Source organism: Eulemur rufifrons, chromosome 8 (genome assembly GCF_041146395.1).
Source record: "Eulemur rufifrons isolate Redbay chromosome 8, OSU_ERuf_1, whole genome shotgun sequence".
NCBI lineage: Eukaryota > Metazoa > Chordata > Mammalia > Primates > Lemuridae > Eulemur > Eulemur rufifrons.
This window is the reverse complement of record NC_090990.1, coordinates 34,058,680-34,082,170: the sequence shown is the minus strand read 5'-3', so window position 1 is coordinate 34,082,170 and position 23,491 is coordinate 34,058,680. Positions and strand designations below refer to the sequence as shown.

General features: G+C 40.5%; 1 protein-coding gene across 1 annotated transcript in view; it reads left to right on the top strand.

The window, feature by feature from the left end:
* Positions 1-1,329: 1,329 nt before the first annotated feature.
* EFCAB14 (EF-hand calcium binding domain 14) overlaps positions 1,330-23,491 on the top strand; it is a 38,452-nt gene continuing 16,290 nt past the window's right edge. The window contains exons 1-4 of the mRNA XM_069479934.1: positions 1,330-2,504; positions 3,937-4,085; positions 10,669-10,814; positions 20,904-21,002. Of these exons, the coding sequence (XP_069336035.1) occupies positions 2,320-2,504; positions 3,937-4,085; positions 10,669-10,814; positions 20,904-21,002 (579 nt within the window). The 5' untranslated portion in view covers positions 1,330-2,319. The remainder of the gene's footprint in view (positions 2,505-3,936; positions 4,086-10,668; positions 10,815-20,903; positions 21,003-23,491) is intronic.

The following is a 23,491-nucleotide window of genomic DNA, read 5'->3' as shown; positions in this document are numbered from 1 at the left end:
CATTTCTCACTGCTCAACTCCTTGCTCTTCAGGTCCACCCACACCAGGTCTTCCTGGCCACTCCTTCCTGGAGCCACTGCTCAGATCATTTCCTCACTCCCTCCCACCTCTGACCAAATAAATGTCCCCTTATCACAGGGGCACTCCCCATCACCTTATCATGTTTCCATTTTCCTCGTAACACCTATCACCTCCTGACATTTAATGTGTTTGCCTGTTGCTGTTTTCCTCCCACTGGAGTGTAAGCTGCAGGAATAGATCGGCAGATAAAATACAGGATGCCCAGTTAAACTCGAATTCAGAAAAACAACGAATAATTTTTTAGTATGAGGATGTCCCAGATGTTGCATGGGATTTATTTTTTATTTATTTATTTATTTATTTTTTGAGACAGAGTCTCACTCTGTTGCCCAGGCTAGAGTGAGTGCCGTGGCGTTAGCCTAGCTCACAGCAACCTCAAACTCCTGAGCTCAAGCGATCCTCCTGTCTCAGCCTCCCGAGTAGCTGGGACTACAGGCATGCACCACCATGCCCGGCTAATTTTTTTTCTATATATATTTTTAGCTGTCCATATAATTTCTTTCTATGTTTAGTAGAGATGGGGGTCTCGCTCTTGCTCAGGCTGGTCTCGAACTTCTGAGCTCAAACGATCCGCCCACCTCGGCCTCCCAGAGTGCTAGGATTACAGGCGTGAGCCACCGCGCCCGGCCGGGATTTATTTTTATTAAAATGGTATTCACTGTTTATCTGAAATTCAAACTTTATTGGGTGACCTGTATTTTTATTTGCTGAATCCGGCAACCCTATACAGGAAGGCAAGGACCCCGGTTATTTAGTTCATTGCTGTATCCCCAGCGCTAGAACAGTTCCTGACACATAGTAATTTCTCAATGAATATTTATTGAATGAATTAATGTGTTAAACTGGATCATTAATCTGAAACGCGCCTAAACTTTTAATAAGCCTGCGAGTCAGACGGGCGGAGCCTCTAGGCTGGGTTAGTCCAGTTCACAATTGGGGGCCTCAGTGGCTGATGAACATTCCATGCAAATCGAGAGCTGAGTGCTTTGCCTGCCCCCGCCCCAGCTCCATGGGAAACAAAACTCGGCCCGAGTCAGGTAAGTGGTACATACCAGGTGGCCCTCCTGGGGGCGGGGCCTCTCTAACCGGCAGGTGGGACCCAGCCCTAGCCAGAGTCAGGGCCCCTTTAACGCCCCGCCTCCCCGCCATCCCTCGCGCCTCCGGCGTGACGTCAGTCAGCGGGCGACCAATGGGGGAACGGCTTACTGGCAGGCAGCGCCGGCGGCCTCTGCCAAAGGGGAAGTGATCTGGGGCAGGAGCGATGGCCCGGGTTTGGAGCCCGCGGCCGCCGCCGCCTCCGCCAGCACGTCGGGAGCAGCCGCGGCCGGAGCCGGAGCGGGGGCCAGAGTCGCGGCTGGATTGGGGGCAGCGCGTGTGAGTTGCCCGAGCTGGAACACCTCAAACTCTAGGCGGGAGTGCTCTAAGTGGGCTGGGCCGCAGTCGCCGTCAGCATCGCGCCCCCCAGGCCCAAACAGCCGGGCTGGGGTCTACCCTAGCGCAGGACTGACTCTTCTCAGGACGAGCCCTCTGAGTTGAGCTCTGGGTCTTCCTCAGTCTCGGGCTCCCTTCAAACTCAGGACGGAGGCCGGAAAACGGTGATCATCCCAGACCCCTGCCAGCTTCCTGGCCCCGGCATTTTCTCAGCGGCCACGCAGTGCAGAGTTGCAGCGGGTGGGACCCCCCTTCTGCCACCTCTCCAGCCAGGAAGGGACTAGCACGTTCCCAAGTTCTTGCTCTGCACCCGCCCCTCCCCTCCCATTCAAGAATAAGTTTCTTTTCTCTCTCTTTTGGAAATCCTGTCCCGAAGATACAAAACACCTATTCTGTGTGCCCTTCCCCAGCTCCTGGAGCACCTTTAGAAATATTGCGTACTTATCAGGGCTGAGAATCTCTCATTCTTGACTTGGTTTTTTTTCCCCTTTTGGGATTCAGAGGTTGTCCCCCCTTTTCACCCTCTTAACTGACACTCTATGCCTAGGGCCTTATCCTTTTGGATCACCAGCTCTCTGGCCATCTCTATGTGACTCCCCCCACCCATCTGAGTTCCAGTTTCCTCTGGGCTCCCATCTCCAGTCGCCAGTGGATCTGGTCGGTCCCACCCCTAGGTGGGAGTGACCAGGGGGCTCTGGCCCGGGATTCCCCACCCTGGAAGGCAGCTCCAAGGCAGCAAGAGAATTGGGCGTCGGGTACGAACCTGGCTGCTCAGGAGTGGGCGCTCCACTCACCCCACACAAGAAGATGAAAAAGCGCAAAGAGCTCAATGCATTGATCGGCTTGGCTGGCGACAGTCGGAGAAAGAAGCCCAAGAAAAGCTCAAGCAGCCACCGCCTGCTTCGCACGGAGCCTCCTGACTCAGACTCTGAGTCTACCTCCGAGGAGGAAGAGGAATTCGGTGTGGTTGGAAATCGCTCTCGCTTTGTCAAGTGAGTGCTGAGGGGTGGGATAGGGAAAAGGCATCTCCTTGCACTATCAAGGGAGCAAAGGAAGGAAGACCTTGGGAAGAAAAAAAGGCAGTAAACCTTGGAGAAAAGAGGGAGAAAAGGTTTTAGGGAGAAGGCAAGTTCAGATCTTGAATGAAGGATAAGTTAGAGATCTGTCTTTAAATGTAGAAGGAAAAGCTCCAAATCTAAGGTGGAAGTGTGGATTTGGGGAATGTGCCAAGATTCCAGGGAGTGGTAAAGAAGCTCAGAACAGAGAGAGAGGAGCAGAGAAGCTTTCAGGACTAGACCTTTATAAAACAATGTAGGAGAGATAGGTACCTTAAGACTGCAAATTACTTATTTTTTGCTCTCTTCATGAGTCTGAATCTTGGTGATGGGGGAATATGGTGAGGGACATACTGTAGGAAGTATGAGCCTTGAGAGCAGATGGAGAGTGGGGGACAAAAAAAAGAGGCATCTTTTTCCCAAATCATTTGTGGGTGGAGAGACCACTAGACAAGTAGCGGGGTTTGAGAACATTGGGAATTGGGGCTCAGGGTGGGAAAGGGCTAAAGAGAACCTTGAAGATGGCCTTGGACCCTCTCTGGGTGCACACTAAAAGAAAAGAGAATTCTGCTGAGGATGTGGAAGCAAAGGCTGGGCAGCAAGTTGGGGTGCTAGAAGAGATTGCCTGGTTGGTTTAAAATGTCTGTGTTCTTTTATTTTGTTAAAGGAAAAGTATGGTTTCTAATGACCTTTGCCATATTTGGTGATTAAGGGCAATCCTGGGTTTGGGGTGTGAGGATCTGATGAAGTGTTACTCCTGGAATAGTTATGCTGCTGAGGGCCAGTTGAAGTTTGGTGTAAAAACGAACCCCTTTCTGTGTTTCCTTCCTTCTGAGCCAATAAGCTAGAATGCACCAAGTGTCTACTTCAAATACAGATCCTATTTCTTTCATTCCATTTGCAGTAAAACTTGCTCAAAAGTTTATGAAGTTTCAGTGAACTGAAACAAGATCCCCTGGAGTGAGTGTGTGTTAGTGAGAGAAATAGATAGTTAGATTACAGTGCAATGATGGAATTGCGGAGAAGCACTGATCTTTGTATTTTTATAACCTGAGCTTGTCTCCAAAGACCTACCTCCTGAATTGATCATGATAATGGCAGTGAGTTGTGTTGGTATTAGGTTCTCCCTGTCATCCACAGAACCTCCCTCTGTTGCATTTGAAACTTTTGTACCCAATAGGTGAAGTCTTCACAGGTGATGTTATTTAGTCAATTTCCAACTCGCTCTTAAGATTTAAGTGCATTAGCCTACCTCCCCTGATAAATCCACTGGTTATTCATTAGAGAAGATAATTGCACGGCAACAGATGTGTACTATATCTAGCTATGCTCGTAACTTTTGTACTCTTGGATTTGTTCTTTTGAGCAGGGGAGAATATTTACGATGCTGCAAGATCTGTTATCCTCTCTGTGGTTTTGTCATCCTTGCTGCCTGTGTTGTAGCCTGTGTTGGCTTGGTGTGGATGCAGGTTGCTCTCAAGGAGGATCTGGATGCCCTCAAGGAAAAATTTAGAACAAGTAAGTGGTCACCATTTTCAGAGTGTAATGTTGGACTCTTTCCCAGGTTCTAGGACAAAGTGGACCATGCTGAATTAAGAGTTTTGCCCACTCTGGTGAAGCAATTATACATTCCTTTCAGCATTTTTATACTCTTTCTAGGCTGTCAGTTTGAATGTTGTAACACTGATTTGTTTTTTAAAAGGCAGTGTTTATGTATCACCAGGACAAGTGGTAGTATTACAAGTCAATGCTTAGAGTGCAGAGAGGAAGAGCTAAGGTCCAGGAGCCTAGACCCTTGTTAATCTCCACCTGTGGCCTACACATCCCCAAGTATAAAGTGGCAATGGCAACAATGGGTTATTTCCTTCCATCTCACAGGGCTATTTGGGAAAAAATGTGAGAGCACCTATCAGATGATTTCCTCGTAAGAAAAACCATATAGGAACATAGGAATGGGCGATAATAATAACAGCCAACATTTATGGAATGCCTACTGTGTGCCAAATCACAAATAAATCATTTTAGTCCCAAAATAGTCCTGTGAGATGGGTATTATTTTTATTATTTGCATGCTCTTAAAAAGGCTCAGAAGGATTAAGTATTAATACCTTGTCCAATGATTAAGTACAGCAGAGCTGAGACTTGTACCTGGTTCTCTTGCCCCCTTGCTGCCCAAGTTCATGTTCATTACCACTGCTATACTGCATCACTGTTCCTGGTCTCTTTGTAAGCCTACACACATTTCTCTAAGTGCCCATAGATCCCTTTGATAATGAATTGATCGGTACTCTAAAAGAAGTTTGGTAGAAATACTGGAAGAGCTGGTTTTCTGCATTAGTTTTCAAGCTTAAAGCAAGAACTAATAGATTTCTCTCCTATGCTTAGCTGTGCTTGTGTTTGTGACATTATCTACTTCAAGGAAAAAAGCTTTAAATGCTATTAATGAGTGTAATTATTTTAAAATTTTAGGAAACCTTTGTGATTCTTTGAACTCAATTACATATTCATGAAGCACTTAAAGTAACCATAATGTTGCCTACCTTGAACACTATACAACTAGCAGAAATATTTGTCTCATGAGTGAGTTTTAAAGTTTAAGGGACTTTTCAAGTCATAGAGTTTTACATATTCTAAATTGTAAAGTTGTATTTTACATATCCAAACTACTTTTTCCAAAAGGTGTGTTTGCATGGTGGGGCTTCGACCGCATTTAACTTAAATGTCTTTTATTAACAACACTGACATTTTTGGTTCTATGTTTCAAAGGTCAATATTCTAAGCAAAGGAACCAGTTTCAACTTAATTACAAATACCCTGTCCTTAATAGCATTAGCACACCAGGAAACTGACCACAGGGCTTTCCCAAGGTCATAAAGAAATCTGGCTCCAGACTGGAATTAGTGTTCTTACTTCCCATCTTAAGCCTGGATCACAACATCCTCTCTTTCCTTCACCTGAGCTTCCCTTTGCTGCCTGTGGTTATTCAAGTGTTGAACTTGACCTAGGAATAGGTAATCCTTAGCATGTTAATGGTGTTTCTAGGGATGTTGCTTAAAAAAAAAAGTTAAAGTACTGCCTTTGGTTTTCTCCTGAGTTTCTGATTCAAGGAATAGGATTAGGTAACCGACAATTCTCTACCAGAATCATCCCAACCTATATGTTCTATCAACTGGTTGAATTCAGAGTACAGTATAAGAAAGATTGAGATTTGTACTCTGTAGTTATTTTTCCTCCTTAATGGTGGTTCTTGCAGTATTGCAAGTGTTTTTTAAGGCCTGTGTTTTCTTTGTATGTAAGTAGTCATAACTTGGAAATGAGGTTCTCAGAAACAATGATGATAAATAACCACTGAAGACACCTGTCTGTGCCATCATCTCTCTATAGTTAGTTGGGTCCCCTAGGCTTGTGCCATACCTTGTTTTGATCACATATGGCAATTATTTATTTATATATTTCAAAATATTACTCAGTTCCACCCTCCAGGGATTCCTTTCTCTGACTGTTTTGTGCCTATGTTTATAGGATATCCATGTAATTTATACCTTAGCTGAGCTTTTCAGGGAGTTTCTTTGTTTGGAAATACATATTTAAAATGTAGTACCTGTACATGTAATAGACCTGGCAATCAATTATTCAACAGACATGTATTGAGCACTTGTTAATACTGGTTCCTGGAAATACTGTACTGCCTTCAGGAGATGCCAGGAGTTATAAACTGGACCATGAAGCCTGTTTTCTACCACTGAGCAGCGTTCCCCTAGGACCCGGACTACATTTGTCAGTCAGCTGAGTGAAGCAGATTTGGAATTGTCAATCCAGCTGTTTTGTTGACTGTGATTTGCTACAATAGAAACGCCAGCACCTGCAATGTCTAAAAGCAGGACATCCTGAGGGAGGGTAGAGAGTGGGTCCTAGGGTAGTCAGTCCATAGGCTAAACCATTGTAGACTATTTGCTAAGAGTTTTTTGTGAAAACCAATATCTTCAATAAATGGGGTCAATCTTGTTAAGTTTAAATAATATTTCTTTGAATTATGCTTCTATATATGTATGTATGTGTGTGTGTGTGTATACATAGATTTTTTTTTTTTCTTTGAGACAGGGTTTCACTCTGTTGCCTGGGCTAGAGTGCAGCAGCGGTATCATAGCTCAATGCAACCTCAAACTCCTGGGCTCAAGCAGTCTTCTGCCTCAGCCTTCTGAGTAGCTGGGGCTATAGGCACACACCACCATGGCCAGCTGATTTTTCTATTTTTTGTGGAAAAGGGGGTCTCGATGTTTTGTTCAGGCTGGTCTTCAACTCCTGGCCTCAAGCGATCCTCCCACCTTGGCCTTTCAAAGTGTGGAGTACAGGCATGAGCCACCTTGCCTGGCCTACTTTAAATAAATTTTTAAAAGTCAATTTTTATTTCTTGTTTTTCAAGAGGACACTGGGATTCACTGACTCAAATAAGACCACCTACTTGTCTGGCTTTAGTACCTTTTTGAGAAATTCAGAGCCCCTTGTTCTTTATTTTAATAAATTTTCCAAGGTGCTTGTGAGGAAAGGAAGAGGGATTACTAGAATGTCTGAAACAGAAAGCAAAGCAGACAGGCTCTGCATTTGTCTTTATGGTCAAGCAGTAACTTGATCATAAGCTAAAAGCATTGGCTGGCCGTGAAACTCTCAGCTCAGTATTCTTTTTCCAGAACTAGGTACTTCAGAAGACCTCCACAGTTACTCTAAGGAAGAATTCTGGTCCCAGCCATCCCTCTCTGTCACTCAACTATGAAACACTAGAGTAAACGAAAAGAATTTGGAAGAGAAGGAAAGTATTAATAAGTCAGGCATTTCCTTTTCTGGCCATACAGACAAAGTAGTGGTTTGGTCAGTTAGCACAGAACTTAAAAATGGTCTTGTGCTGACAAGGCCATTAGGAGGTGTAAGTATCTGTGACTTCTGGAGTATAGTAGAAAGCGGACCAGTCCTAGGAGCAGAAGGTTTGACTGAATTCTGGCTTCTCATTACTAGCTATAAAACTTGGACAAGTCACTTACTCTTTCTGAGGCTTCATTTTCTTACCCATAAAACATAAAGATGTATTTGTGCTACCAAAGCACTTTGGGCATTCCTGTCTTAACATCTGTCACACTGTATAGTAATTCTGTGACCATGCCTCACTCCCCGCTAGACTGAGAGCTTCAGGGTCTTTGTACACACTGGTGCTGAGTGCAGGGCTGGGCATGTGGTAGGGGCTCAATAGCAAGTTGTTTAATAATTAATTACATAAAAGTTTATTGCAAACTGTAAAGACATTATATAAAATATTGCTGTTAGCTTTATATGTTCTGTTTGAAGGGTGTATACAGAAGTTTCCGTTTCCTGATTTTAAAGATTATGAAATCAAAAGAACTAAGTAAATTCTTTTGGGTATTAAACTACTAAATTTTAAATTAATTGTTTTCCATGTTTAAGAAACATGAATTAGTAATCATAAGTTGTTTGTTTGCTACACTTCTTCCCGTTTTTGTAATCCAAGTGCCTCTACTTGGCTTGTCTCTCCCAAAAAGCCCCAAATCAAATAATGATTATGATCCCCTCTTGGCACATACAATCCTCAGGATTCAGAGTGTTTTCAGGGATTGTCAGCTATATATATTTATTAGTTACTCATTAAAGCCCAGGTTATTTATGTGTTTGTCTTATTTCCTCTTCCACTTCTCCCTCCTAGTTAATGCATATAGACTCTAGGAAAGGGAGAGACTCCCTCTAACCACCCGGTGCCCTTGGGGTATTTGACCACCTGAGATGGCAGGCATTTGTGGGATGTGTTTTTCTTTACAACCTAACTGAAAATGTGTAGGAAATTCAGTGTAGTGCTAAGAGGTGCATTAATTCAGACTAAGTGGTAAAATGTTCTTGCTGTGAGATGGATATATTCCTGCAAACCATGTATAAATCAAGTACTACATGAAAAAGCACCTAGGAAGTCTAACATTTATAATGCAATCCTTTGTCAAACATTTTTGAAAGGTGAATAAAAATATCTAATTTCTTTTGGTTATTCTGAATTTTCAGATGGTGGGGTTGCTTGAAATAAGGATACCACCACCACCCCTGATTTTGTGGTGTTTTTGTTGTTTTTAAGTGTGTTTGCTTGTTTGGGTTTTTTATTTGTTGAGTTTTCTTTGTTTAACTTGATAGTATAACAATAACTCTATTTTACACCTTACAATTATTTCACTGGACAAGCATTTGAGTGCTTCTGTGTACCTGGCACTGTACTGGCCCCTGGGAATACATAACCAAGTAAGATCTAGTCTCTGTCCTCAAGCATCTCTCTGTCTGGTAAAGGAGTCAGACCAGTAAATAGTTACAGCACAATGTGTTAAGTGCTTGATAGAGTTTGGAGTGGTAAAGAGGTAGCAGTGGACCAAGGTGGGCACCTGGCTATTTAAGCTGAATCTTGAAAGGAATTAACTAGGCTAAGGTGGCAGCAATGAAGAAAGGGCAAGCCAAGGGCATCTAGGCAGAAAGAATAGCACGTGCTATGTTCCCAGAGGCTTAAGAGGTTAGTGTATCAGCAAGGTCAGCTTGGCTAGAAAGTAGACGGAAGAGGTAGGTAAAGTGATGAGAAATGTGGTTGGAAGGCAAGCAAAGGCCAGATTTATTCAGGTAATAAATATTTATTGAGTGCCTAAATTGTGCCAGGACTATTCTAAGTGCTGACTATATAGAAATGAACAAAACAAAGTCTTGGAGCTTACATTTTAGTAAACTGTTTTATATAGATCCTTCGTGCCAGTTTTCTATTTTTAAAAGCACATAGTAACTAATCAGTCTGTGACTTTTAAAAAATGATGTAGGCTTTATTCTGAAGCACCAGCCATTATCAATATTTTATTTTCCATGACAAGGAAAAATGCTCTTTAAAGAAAGAAGAGAAAGCACTCTTTTAGGCCTCTACTTTCAGGCTGGCAAATCTCTAAACCATGCAGGAGATATTTTTCCCAAAAGAAAGGCCAAATTTTACCCTGTACTTCACCTAGCATGTTCCTTTATCTTCTATTTCATTTGAGCTTTTGGGTTGAATTAAGACTTAAGAAAACACTATTTGCTATTTATGAAAAGATTAAAAATCTTAGTCCTCATAATAGTATTTGAAAGGTGGTAAAGTACCACCTTGCAGTTGAGCAATTTAAGGTAGAAAAAATAGACTTAAGCATCTACAAGTATAACTTATAATGTCACCTTGAGCATTAATGGAGTAAGTTTTATAAATCTTCATTGACTAATCAAAAGTCTTCTTAATTGAACTGGCTAGTACTTAAGATTTATTTATCACTTATTGCATGCCTGGCCAGCTGTGTTAAGTGCTTTATAGCCATTCTCTCACTTCATGTTAGCAATCCTGTGAAGTATATTTTATTACTGTATTACAGATGAGGAAACTGAGCTCTAAGAATTTGAGTAATTTGCTCAAGATCATAGTAAGTTACAGAGTTGAGATTCAAATCCAACTTTTTCTGCTCATATTCTTTATGATTTTTAGTTACCTGACTTTTTTAGAAGTTGTATTGCCAGGCTGGGCGAGGTGGCTCGCACACCTGTAATCCTAGCACTTTGGGAGGCCAAGGCAGAAGGATCACTTGAGGCCAGGAGTTCAAGACCAGCCTGAGCAAGAGTGAGACCCCATCTCTACAAAAAAATAGAAAAATTAGCTGGACTTGGTTGTGCGCACCTGTAGTCCCAGCTACTTGGGAGGCTGAGGCAGGAGGGAGGCTGAGGCAGGAGGATCACTTGAGCCCAGGAGTTTGAGGTTGCTGTGAGCTGTGATGATGCCAAGGCACACTAGCCAGAGTGACAAAGTGAGACTCTGTCTCAAAGAAAAAAAAAATTGCATTTCCAGTAGTGAAATAGCAGCAGTTAAAATGGAGCATTGGTGTTAAAGATATACATTTACATAAATAACAGTGTAGTTGATAAATATGAATTCAGTTATCATCCCAGAATTAACTTTTGTTAATCCATCTTCTTTCCTACTGTATGATTATTTTTGCACCTTAAGGCCATGAAGGAACTTTATGGCTATTTATGATTGTTCTTACTTTATTTTTTTTAGTGGAATCTAATCAGAAAAGCTCATTCCAAGAGATCCCCAAACTTAATGAAGAACTACTCAGCGAACAAAAGCAACTTGAGAAGATTGAATCTGGCGAACTGGGCTTAAACAAAGTGTGGATAAACGTCACAGAAATGAATAAGCAGGTAGCAAAAGTGTGATTTTATTTCTGTGTAAGCTATGAATATTTAGTTTGGTTAGTTGGTTGTTTAGTATGAATCTGTAGGTATAACGATTTTACTTCAGATTGTTTTATTTTTTGAAATGGGGTTTTGCATACTATGATCCCAACACATTAAAGTCAGGTAAAACAGATAATAGTTATACATTTACCAAATACTTAAAATTTTAACCCTTTCTGCAAAGGAACAGAATTCTAAGTATAGCAGGTTAGAGATAGTTGGAAATTCTTGAATCGGCTTTTCCTACAGAACAGCGTACGTATCAAATAGAAAAGGAGTGTCATCTAACCCCCAAGAAGAATGGATAGTCTATTTTTATTAACTAATTGGGTTTACAAACTTAACAGTTGCAGCCTTAGGGTGTAGTGCTTTACAGTATGCTAAAACAAATCTGGAAACCATCAATAGCAGTCATTCTTAGAAGCAGATGGTAGAGCTGGTTAAGTACCTTGGTCAGGCAAGTAAGCCTAGAGCATGAGCTTTTCCAGTCCCTAAGCTCACTGGGTAACTATAGCTCAAGTCCTTAGTATTTCCACTTTAGTTAGGAAAGATATGTGCATTGAAAAAGAAAACTCAAGTACACATGCAAAGTGCTTAAAAATAGATATATCATCCCTGTTGTGGCTAAGAGGGTATTCTTTGGAGTAGAGTCACAAATTTCAGAATGAGCCAGTGGCAGGGAGCACAGTGCTAGAAGAAAGCACTTGCAAATATTTCTGAAGCTATGTCTTCAGCAGTGATTCAGGAGTGGGACAGTTCAGCATTTAAGGCCAAAGATCAATGGCCTGGGGCAGTGGCTTCCAAACTTTTGCATGGAACCCACAGTAAAAAATGTTTTACATTGTTACCCAGTAAATACATACATACATGTAAGTAACTTAAATAAATGTTTCTGAAACAATAGCTTACCGTTAATATGTATGATGCATTATGGTATTTTCTATTCAGTTCTATTTTATTTTTTAAATTATTCATGAAATAATTGATGAGTTGCAGCACCTAGTATTTACTAGCTGTCGTTTATTCTTGAATTCTCAGCAATTAGGGAAAAGCAAGTATTCACCCCTTTTTTGCAAAAAGAATAGGATAAATTATGGCCTTGCCTACATTCATGCAGCACATAAGCAGTTTGACCAGAGAATATATCAGGTGAAAGCAGACCACATTGAAGCACTGAGAAATAATTAACATCTCTTCTGGGCAAACCGTGTATTCCATGTGGGTACCCAGTCATGGAGTTTACCATTCTGAGAGGAGGATGAGATTGTTCAGCATGAAGAGGCAAAATCAGCTATCTTTCTCGTCTCCTTCTTGTAAATTGACATTATGGGAAGAGTCAAAGGAGAAATTGGTACATTGTGTGAGAACACACATAAATATTTTAAATCTTGGGTACATGTGTTGATTTCTGAGTTCTCTTTAGCCAGGAATCTGGACACAGAAGAATAATTTTCTTCTTGGCCTGGCTATTATTTTTAGTGCAGGAAGCACCTGAGAAGGCAGGTACGGGAAGTCCTCACTTAACGTTGCCGATAGGTTCTTCGAAACTGTGACTTTAGGTTATGTGATATATAATGAAACCAATTTTATCATAGGCTAAAGTTAAGTTCCTACAGCATATTTCTGGTCACAAAAACATCCCCAAACTTCTAAATAAAGACAAAACACTTCTAACATTAAGCATTGAAATAAATGTGAGCCATATATACATTTAAGAAAGATTAATAAAAACAAGTGAGATAATTTTACCAGTTATTCCAGTTCAGAGTTGAAGGTGGCCAGGGCCTATCTTGGCAGCTCAGGATGCAAGGTTGGAACTGACCTTGGACCAAGACGCCATTCTATTGCAGGGCTCACTCCCACACCCACTCTCACTTAGACTGGGACCGTGTAGACATGCCAACTAACAAAACCTGCATAGCTTTGGGATGTGGGAGGAAACAAGTACCTGGAGAAAACCCACACAGACGTGGGGAGAACATGTAAACTTCACACAGTAGCCCCAGCTGGGAATCAATTTTTTTCTCAATAATGTTACAAAAAAATGATGTTGAATGAAATGACATTATTTGAGGACCTGCTATAAACAGGAAAATTTACTTCAGTCCTAGGGCTTCATATAGGAAACTGGGAGAGATTGAACTGAAACCCTTTCCGTTTTAGTTTCAATGTACCTTCAGTGATGCTAAGACTAACATAAGAAGCCAACTTGATGCAGAGGAATTTGCTGCTGGCATGGACCCGGAAGGATGGGTGGTGGTGAAGCAGAACTTTATGTTGTTTCCCAAAGTGAACTTGGCACTCTCTGTCTCACTGGTTTTCTAAAATTACTGTTACACATCTCTGATGGCCTGTTTGTCTAAGAGGCATTTGTTCTAAACCAAAATAGGTATAAAAATAAAATTAATATTTAACCGTGTTTCTATATCTAACAGTGTCAATTAAGATGCTTTTAATGGCAATTTTTAAAAGCAGTTCAAAGTAGCTTTAAAAACAAGAAAATGTATTATATCACTTAATAAGAACTGTTCTTTGCACAATGTGAGTTGGAGTTAATGCAGTCTGAAAAAAGCCATCAATCTGAAAAAGTTAAAATCAAATTTTGCCTTGAAAAAGCTTTAACCCAGTAGTTGAAATCCCATTTCCTTTTCTGTTTTATTCATGAAACCTCTGATTTATACCTATTCCCTCTTGACCATTATAGGGAGTCTTTTCCCACTTCTTTGAAGACCATTAATTTAACAGATGTTAACTGAGCTGTTTTTGTGGAGCTAGGCTTTGGGTTCTGTCTTAATCTATTTAGGCTGCTATAATAAAATACCTTTAGACTAGGTAACTCACAAACAACAGAAATTTGCTCACAGTTCTGGAGGCTGGGAAGCCCAAGATCAAGGTGCCAGCAGATTCAGTGTCTGGTGAAAGCTCACTCTCTACTTCATACATGTCACCTTGCTGTGTCCTCACATGGCAGAAAGGGCAAACAAGCCCCCTCAGACTTCTATTTTAAGGGCACTAATCCCATTCATGAGGGTGGAGTCCTCCTAAATCACCTCCCAAAGGCTCCCTCTTAATACCACCACATTGAGGTTCAGTTTTCAACATATTAATTTTAGGGGAACACAAACATTCAGATTTAAAACCAAAAAAAGATGTGATTCCTTCTCTCAAGGATCTTACAGTCAAATGGAGGAGATAGAAAAGTAAACAATTGTAAAATAACCTGATAAGCAATAGGAGATGTCTCCAAATGAGCGTTGTGAGGGCATATTTAAGTAGGTATGTAACTGAGACTGGGGTCAGGTGGGATTTCCCAGAGATCTCGAGCTGACTCCTGAAGGGCAACTAGGAGTTGGCCAGGTGAATTCTACAGAAAGAAAGAAGGGTATTCCAGGTAAAATACTAGTACAATTGATCTTCATAGTTTATGAATCCCATGTTTCCAAATTTCCCATTTGCTAAATTTATTTGTAACCCCAAAATCTATCCTTGCGGCACTTTTGCAGTCGTTCACCAATATGTACACAGTGGCAAAAAATTTGCATCACTCAAAACGAATATTTACAGCTGTGGTCGAACAAGGTGACATGCTACCTTCTTGTTTCAGCTCTCCTACTGTAAACAAGTGTCTTTTTGATAGTATATTTAGTGTCACATTTTTGTGCTTCATACTGGTGATTTCACTGTTTAAAATGCCCCCAGGTATAGTGGTAACCTAACTGTCTGAGGTTCCTAAGTGCAAGGAGACTGTGACGGCCGTATGGAGAAAATATGTGCATTAGATAGGCTTCTTCCAGGCATGAGTTATGGTTCTACTGGCTGTGAGTTCAGTGCGGAGTCAATAATATGCATTAAATAAGATGTCTTGAAACAGAAACACACATAAAACAAGGTTATGTATTGTACTGATCAGTTGCTAGAAATTTGAGCAGAGGGCTCACAGACACCTAATCCTGTGTTTCCCCTAGGTGCAATGGTTCAGTAATCACTAATTCGGTGTTGGCTACAAATTTCTAGAACATAACTACAACTAATAATGAGACTTGACTGTGTGTGCAACAGCAGAGATGAATGAAAACATGGTGTGTTCAGGGTATTTTAGTCATTCATTATAGCTATAGTATAGTTTGGTGGAAAGAGGCCAGAGATAAAGGTAAGCCAGCAAGAGCCATGTCAAGAAAGACCTTGAGTGCCCTTCTCCTGTAGTACTCTCTGTATCTTTTTTTAATACTTGGTCCAAATACTTTATGTGGTGGTTATTTGCGTATGTTTCTAATTGCACTAAAAGATTGTACACCGTATTCTAAGCCTTAAGCATGGTGATGATGAAGATAACAATGGTGGTGATGATGATGGTATTGAAAATAATTGCCATTCATGAAGTGCTTTCTTTGTGCAGGCCATTATTAGATGCACTACACGTAATGACTTCCTTTCTTTGTTTCTATAACCCTCTGTTCCCTATGAAATGGAGGTGGTGTCTCCATTTTACAGATAAGAAAACTGAGGCTCAAAGAAGTTAAGAAGTAGTTTTTCCAAAATCACACAACTGTGTAGTAATGCTAACATTAAAATAAGTCCTGGGAGCTTTTTCCCCAGTTTCCCCCTTCTACCTCCCATCTTTGTATCTCTTGTGGGATTCAGTAGTTGCTCGGTAGATAAAGTTGTAAAGATATGATGTCAGGTCCTTAGTAGGGCTCACAATCATTCATCATTGATGATTGCCTGTCTTAGTAACTTTTTTCCTTACTATTCAAAGAATACTTAATTTCAACCCCAAAGCAAAAAAGCAGCATTTCAGACTTTATAGTATAAAATGATCTATTAAGCAATGGTGTACAATAGCTATTTTTAATTTTTCTAATGAAAAGTCATGTAATATGCATAAAAGTCATGGCTCATCTTTTGGCTGGAATACGGATTTTTCTCTTAATGGTTTCTATTTAATTCAACTTCTAGACTCTTCAGATTGCAAAGTGTAACTTTTAGGGAAAAGTTTTGTAATGCTTGAATCCAATCTGACATTCTAAAATGCATCTGTTAGAGTCCAGAGCAGTTCCAGAGACAGTAATAGGAGGGTGCCCCTTGTCTCTCCATTCCAGTTATACATGTAGCTTTGCTGTACTTTTCCATAAATTTTGGCATTATTCTACTAAGGAGAAAAATATTGGAAGATGGATTCCAGCTTTGTAATTTATGGGAATATAGTTGCGTCCTGGGGACCAGTGTGTGATTCAGGTCTTATACGTGAGTAAGACACCCTAAGTGATGTTTGGTACCTGGAGAGTTCATAGTCAGCTCCCCAGAGTGTGCTTTTTCAGTGAGGCTGCTGATACCCTAGGCCTAGAGTTTTGCGGCATGGGGAGAAGTGCAGCAGCACCTCAGCTAATCCTGCTGGCATTGGCTCTCCGCTGCTTCTGTGGCTTTGGGTGAAATGGCAGCTGCCAGCCAGCCACACTGGCTTTTTGTGAGGCCATTACCTTCCCTGAGATACTTCTTATTAACAAGGAGCTCTGCGATAGCCTCAGGAACTTGCAGTACCTGGGAGAATAGTTTCTGCCCAGAGCACAGCTTTTGGTCCCTTTAGGATCTGGCCAGTTGTCCGTAGAGAGTTTGTACCCTCAGGTGGCTGAAAGATAAACACGTAATTGATAGGGTGTTTGGAATAATTGTATTCTTGCCCATGAAACTAGTCTTGAGCCAGCTACGTACACACTTTGGAGCACTGAAGAAAACATACCTGGGGGAGGACTACCTTCCTGGCACTTCATGATCGGGCACGTTAAGGTGGTTTTGGAAGGCCTAGTGGAGGGCATGGAGGAAAGGGTCAGCCAAGAAAACCCATCAAACCCCTTCCAAAGGTATATGGTATCTTTTTCTTATGTGTATATTTCTTTTCATCTTTTGTCTTTTTAAAAATTTCATAAGTAATTTGTGAATATATTCTTATTTAAGATTTAAACAATAAAATACATATAGAACTCCTATGAAAATTTTCCTTTGGTCCCCATCTCTGTTTGTGCTGCACCACACATGAACACACGCACATAATCATCATGCTCCCTGTCCCCATAGATGTCCACTGTCAATAATATGGGCTGTGTCCTTCCAGACCTCTTTCTATGTATTTGCAAAATCAAAGTAGCTTTTAATATGAATTAGCTTATGGGTTAATGTGTGTATGTTTGTAAATAGGGTCATTTGATATGTTGTGCTACAACTTTGTTCACTGAATGTACTACATCCTTACTGATAGACATTTAGATTGTTTATAGTGCAGGGGTCCCAAAAGTCTCCATACAAAGGAAAAATTTTGTAATGAATATTTTGTAAATAAAGGGATATTTAGCCACAATTTCCCATTTTCCCTATATATGGCAACTTTTGGGATACCCTGTATTTTGCCGTTACAAATAAGGAGGAAGTGCATAAATCATTGCTCACATGAGCTAATAATCTTTAAGACTTCTAGAAGTGAAATTGCTGAATTAAAGGATATAAACATTTCAAATTTTGATGGATTTTCCTAGATAACCTTCTAACAAGCCTTCTGCAGTTTGTACTCCCATAAACAATGCATTAGAATGCCTGTTTCCATATGTCCTTTTCAAAGCTGGATATTATTCATATCTTTTTAGAGGCATGGGTGAAAACCTCCTTGATGTAATTGCTACTCTTAAGAGGTTTATAGTTTGCTGAGAGTATCTCCTTGTGTGCTAAGTTTTCTTACCTAATTTGTTTTTTAAGTGGATAGAGTTAGAATATTGATGATTAGTCTGAATATTTTGGAGCATATAGGAAAATTGCATGTTTAAGTGCTTATTAAATTTCACTGCTAAAAACTGTCACTCACTTGACATTTTGTTTGTGCCAGGTATGATGTTAATTTCTTTACTTACATATCTCACTTAATTCTCATAGCCTGTATTAGTCCTGTGTTGCTGGGTTACATATTATCCCAAAACTTACTGGCTTAAAACAGCCAACATTTATTATCTTGTAGTTTCTATGGGTCAGGCATTTGGCAGCAGTTTAGCAGAGGGGTTCTGTCTAGGATCTCTAAGGTTGCAGTTAGGATGTTGGCCTTGGGGCTTCATAATCTGAAGGTTTGATTGGGGCTGGAGTATCTTACTCACATGGCTATTGGCAGAAAGTCTCAGTTGCTCCCAACATGGGCTTCTCTACCCTGGGCAGCATGACAGCTGGCTTCCCCAGAGAGAACAAAAAGGAAGGCATAGGCCTTTGGTGACCTGATTTCTAAAGTTGCCAATTGTTAATTCCACTTTATTCTGTTCATTAGAAGCAAGTTATTTAAGTCAGGCTACATCAAGAGGAAAAGAATTAGGTTTCACCTCTTGAAGAGAGGACTATTGAAGAATTTATAGACGTATTTTAAAATCATACATCCCTACAAAATGGTTGTTAAACAGTTATACCCATTTTACTGATGAGAAAAATAAGTTCATTGCTTATCTAGCCTTATCTCTTACCTCTTGGCCTCTGCCCTCTACTGTGCTTGGACTAGCCTTCTCAACGTCCATCCTGGAAAAAGAATGTTCATTGTCAGCCATTCATTCATTCAGTAAATGCTTATTGAGTGCCTACCTTTGTGCCAGGCAATTGGGGAAAGTAAAACAGACATGGTCCTTGATCACATGGAGCTTACAGTCTTGAGGAGAGAACTTTAATCAATAGTCACATAAATAAATAAATCGTTGTCACTTTGAGAAGTTTTATGGAAAAAAATTCCTGCTGAGCCTGTTCATACTGTTGTACCCTGTCTGTTCCGCAATGTGACCTTCACCCTTATAGCCTGGAAAGAATGCTTGCTTTGTTTTTATATATCAAACTCTAACTTCTTCATCAGTCTAATTTGAGTCCTATTTCAATGAAGCCTGTCTTTTTCAACTTGCACTAATACGCTTTTCTCAGAACTTTATTCAGTATCACATTTAATGCCTAATTGCTTCTTTAGTGTGACCTCACTCTAGTCTCTCAACTATATTGAGAGCTCCTTGAAGTGAGAGATCTAGGAGTTTCCCTCAGTTCCTCTGTCTTCGGCACTCCTCACATCTAGTCCCAGCAAATCATATCATCTCTACTGTGACTGCCTCTGCTACCGCTTAAGTCTAAACCATTATCTCCTGCCCAGACTGTGCAGACATCCTTCTTACTGGTCTTCCTATTTCCACTAACAGCCATAGGAATCTTCCTACGAGGTGTCTCCATTCATTTAATCATCCTGTTTACATGCCCCTTCTCATCACACTTCAAGTAGAGTCGGTATCCTTGTCCTGGTTTACAGAGTCCTGCCTATTCTGTCCCATTCCTGTGTCTCTGGCCACATCTCCTACTTCTCTCTCTGTCTCTTCTATCTCTCTGTGTCTCTCACATACACACACATATTGTGTGATCCTGCCACCTGACCTTTCTATTCTATAAATATGCTAAGCTCTTTCTTGTACTGGGGCCTTTGCCCAACAATTCCCTCTGCCCTGAAATGTACTTCGTCCAATTTTTGTATGATTAATTCTTTCTTATTATTTAGATCTCAGTTTAAATTTCATCTCCTTATAGGGCCTTCTCTGGGCAATCAATCTAACATAGCTACCTAGTCACTCTTATCAAGTCACCTTATTTTAATTTTTTTCTAATGCTTTCCACTATCTAATGTTTCTTATGTGAAATTGTCTGTCTCATTGCACTAAAATTTAACCACCACAAAATTCCTGACATCTCTGTTGTTCACCACTGGTGTACAGTGGGGCTCAATAAATATTTTTTGTATTAATGAATGAATGAAAAATTGTCTTAAGCCTCTGAATTTATCCCTCCTAGAAGGAAGAGAGAGAAGAGAACCTGAGTTCCCAGGCTCCTCACTGGACTCCCTTGTTCAGACCAAGCTACTGCTCACTTGGGGAGCTCTGTTTAAATTCTTTGCATAGTACTTATTATTGTCCGATTCTTTTCTTCTTTGGTGTTTGTTTGTTTGTTTGTTTGGTCTGGCACAGAGAAGATGCCAAACATTTGTTGAAGGAATGAGAAGGGAATCAGGTTCTGCTTTGTCTTATATGCCCCAGTGCCTCCTACTGTGCTTGGCCTGTAGCAAATGCCCAGAAACTTCACTAGTTACCCTGTGAGGCTTCTCCAGATATAATTGCTATTGGTAGATCTGTGTTCTCATTCTAGACTTTGGAATAGGAAAGCAGTTTGGAACTAAGGATCTTTCAAGAATGTGTTGAGCCATACTGCAAGGCTTGTTAGAGTATTATCTCTGCAGCCTGAAACTGAGTATTATATAGGTTCCCCCAGTTCCCATTCAAAAGAGAAGTCCAGCTTCTTAGAATTCTACCCTTAAATAGCAGAAAAGAAGCCACATTTTATTTTGATGCAGTTCCCATTTTAATACATTCAGTGCATCAGTCAGTGAGTCAGTGGGTATTTATTGAGCCCCTTCAGGATACAAAGTAGTGCTTTGGTTGAGCTATTGAGTTTGAAATATTAATCACATTATTAAACCAAAACCAAATCCCCAAGTAGTTGAAAGTGCTATTCAAGTTGTCAGGGTATAGTTCCTGTAGACTGTATTTTGTAATGATGGGCTTTTACTTTATATGTTCCCACTTGGGCAGGAACAAAAGTTCAATAAATAATGGAGGTGTTATATTTTACCAAAATGAAATCTTGATGTGGCCCTTGATCATTAGCTTTCTTCCTGTCCAATTGTTGAAGGATTGTGTGGTAATTACTACATCTTTTGGGTAATTTAGGATTTTTGGATCTTGTAGCTACCAGGACTAAGGTAAAGAATAATACTTGCCTTTCCCTCTTTGGCGCTACTGTTTACACTGAACAGGGAAAAAGGGAGTATTATTGCTGCCTCCCAGATCTCTAGTCTAGCCAAGGTGCTATAGTTCCTCTACTCCTGTGAGCTGACAGCATCACAGAAATGCGTAAAATCCAAGGGTACCGTGACATCATCAACTGTAGAGTTTGTGAAGGAGGCATGTACTCTACAAATACTGTTTTTATTGTTTGTTACTCTTTTTCTTTCAGATTTCTCTGTTGACTTCTGCAGTAAACCACCTCAAAGCCAATGTTAAGTCAGCTGCAGACTTAATTAGCCTGCCTGCCACTGTAGAGGGACTTCAGAAGGTAAGTGCTATGTATGAGTACTGAGATTTACCTATTGCTATAATTCTAGCTTCTTAAAAGTTTTCTTTGAAAGCCTGGGATTTGAAATCAGCTGCTCCAAGAAAGCAGTAACAGAGTGTATCATTGTGTTCTAAAGATTTCAGAACAACTATGTTTTGGTCTGGTTAATTGGGTCTTTAATTTGTAACAAGTTCCATTAGCTATGGTTTATATAGATTCATACCTTTTTATTTGGCTCTCGGAGTCCCAGGATTGCTGTGCTGGGACTTATGTTAGCATATATGGATTTGCTTTTCAACACTCGCCTTTTCAATTGGTCGTTCACAATGTGTTCATGAAAGCAGACCAATTATACATGAGAGTTGCTCTGAATCTCTATTTTCCATGCTTGAAAAAGAATTTTGAAAAAAAAAAAAAAGGATCCAGGGCAGCAGTCCCTAACGTTTTTGGCACCAGGGACTGGTTTCCTAGAAGACAGTTTTCCACAGGGGGGTGGGGTAGAGCTCTGCAGCCTGGTCTCTAACAGGCCATGGACCGATACCAGTCCGCAGCCCGGGTCTTGGGGACCGCAGATATAGGACATGGCAAAATTAAGAATTCAGGAAACATTTAAGTATTGGCAAGGATGTGGAGCAAAGGAAACTTTCAGACACTCCTGCCGGGACTATAAATTGGCAAAAATCACTTTGGAAAACAATTTGATGTTATTTTACAAAGGTAAATGTGTACATACTCTAAGCAGTTCACTCTCAGGTATACTCTGTAGATTCTAGGGCAGAGGCAAATAATAATTTAAAACTTCTATTTACTTGATCCCTGGGACTCAGGCCTAGAGTAGGAGGCAAGGACCAACCAGATGAATACTACCTCAGGGATCCTTCAAGCTGGATAGGGAGAGTTGACAGGGGTAGAAAGGGAGAAGAAGATGCCTGATTAGAACACAAGGAACATCATCCCCTGCAGCAGGGAATGGATGAAGTTATTCCCCAAACAGTGGGTGTCAAATATAGGATCTGACTTTTAAAAGCTAGTGTATGGTAAGTTTGATTTGATGATGTGCCAGGTCCTATGAGCATATGGGTTGTTTCCACAAAGGAGTGAAAAATTCCTAAGCCATGAAGGAAAACAAAACTTGCTGTTTTATGGCCACACCATCTGTATGTGCTCAGTCTCCATAATTTACTACTTTTCCAATATGGTCATCTACTTAAAACTTTTTAAAAAAATGTAGGGACAGCTTTGATGAGGCCAGATTCTTGCCATTGTTCCGTAGGCCAAGTGGGGAAAAGGCAGGCCTCTGTAGCCTTTAGTACAGAAGCAACTCTGGCAGTCTTGTGTTAGAAAAGGAAATTGTTTTCTTCTGGCATTCATTAACTTAATAAACATTTGTGGAGCTTCCTCCAGTATGTACCAGGCACTTTGCAGTTGGTGGGAATACTTGTTTCAGAGTTTCACTCCAGAGTTCACATGGTTCTGTCAGCTGCTTTCTTAAAAAAAAGATCTTTAAACAAGAGCTTACTGTATTCTGTATCCTCATGGGCTCATACATCCAGCCAGTGAGGATTCTCAAACAGTAGGTGTCTTTGAATGCCTGTGGCTTATTTAACAGAGCTTACTTAGATAGCATACCATCTTAGAGTCTTCCAGCCACTATGTTATCTCTTTGCAAGTCTGTGCATTTATAATGCTGGGCACTGCTTTTATTGCAAGTGGCTCAGTTTTGAAATAGTAGGTCATCTCAAATACATGACTTCAGTGTATCTCATGTAATTTTTTAAATATTGAAAATGTCATCTCTTGTTCTCTTGGACTCTTGGATATCAGTACAGTAAAAAATGATACTGTTTAAAAATACTAATTTAGTGGCACTATAAAATTGTTAGCATGTCTTAATAAAAGGCCAAAACCCACCAAAAAAGAGTGTTACTACCAAATAGTAACACTCTTTTGGATGCCCCTTAGGACAGGCCTTTTTAAAAAGATGGCTTCTGAAATATATCTCCATGTCCCCAGTCCACCTGGGCTCCTTAGGCCTAATGAAAACAAAGTAAGCTACACCTATGTCTAACTCTATTCAGTGGCTGCTGAGAGGGTGCTGCAGTGGAGGAAGAACAAATGCTGCCAGATGGAATTTTCCCTTCATCTCTGCAATTCTGGGTTTCCCATAGCCAAAAGTGGTTCCTGCCCGTTTTTGCTCAAAAGTCGTCATTTTCTCCTGACACAGTGGCCATCTGCAGTGTTACTCAGGCCATCTGCCTGCCCACAGCAGGGCTTGACAGGCAGTTTGTGAGAAAACCTTACCCATGGGTGTCAGATTTATAAACTAATATTTTTTTCTTTAGGAATGATTTGGTTTTCCTCTAGGAAAACTTCTTTGAGAAAACTGCTTGTTTGATCGATAGATCAGTAAATAGATTACTGTTAATCATCTCAGTATGTTACATGGAATTCATAGTTTGAACATATTTGAAATAACCAAAAACACTGAT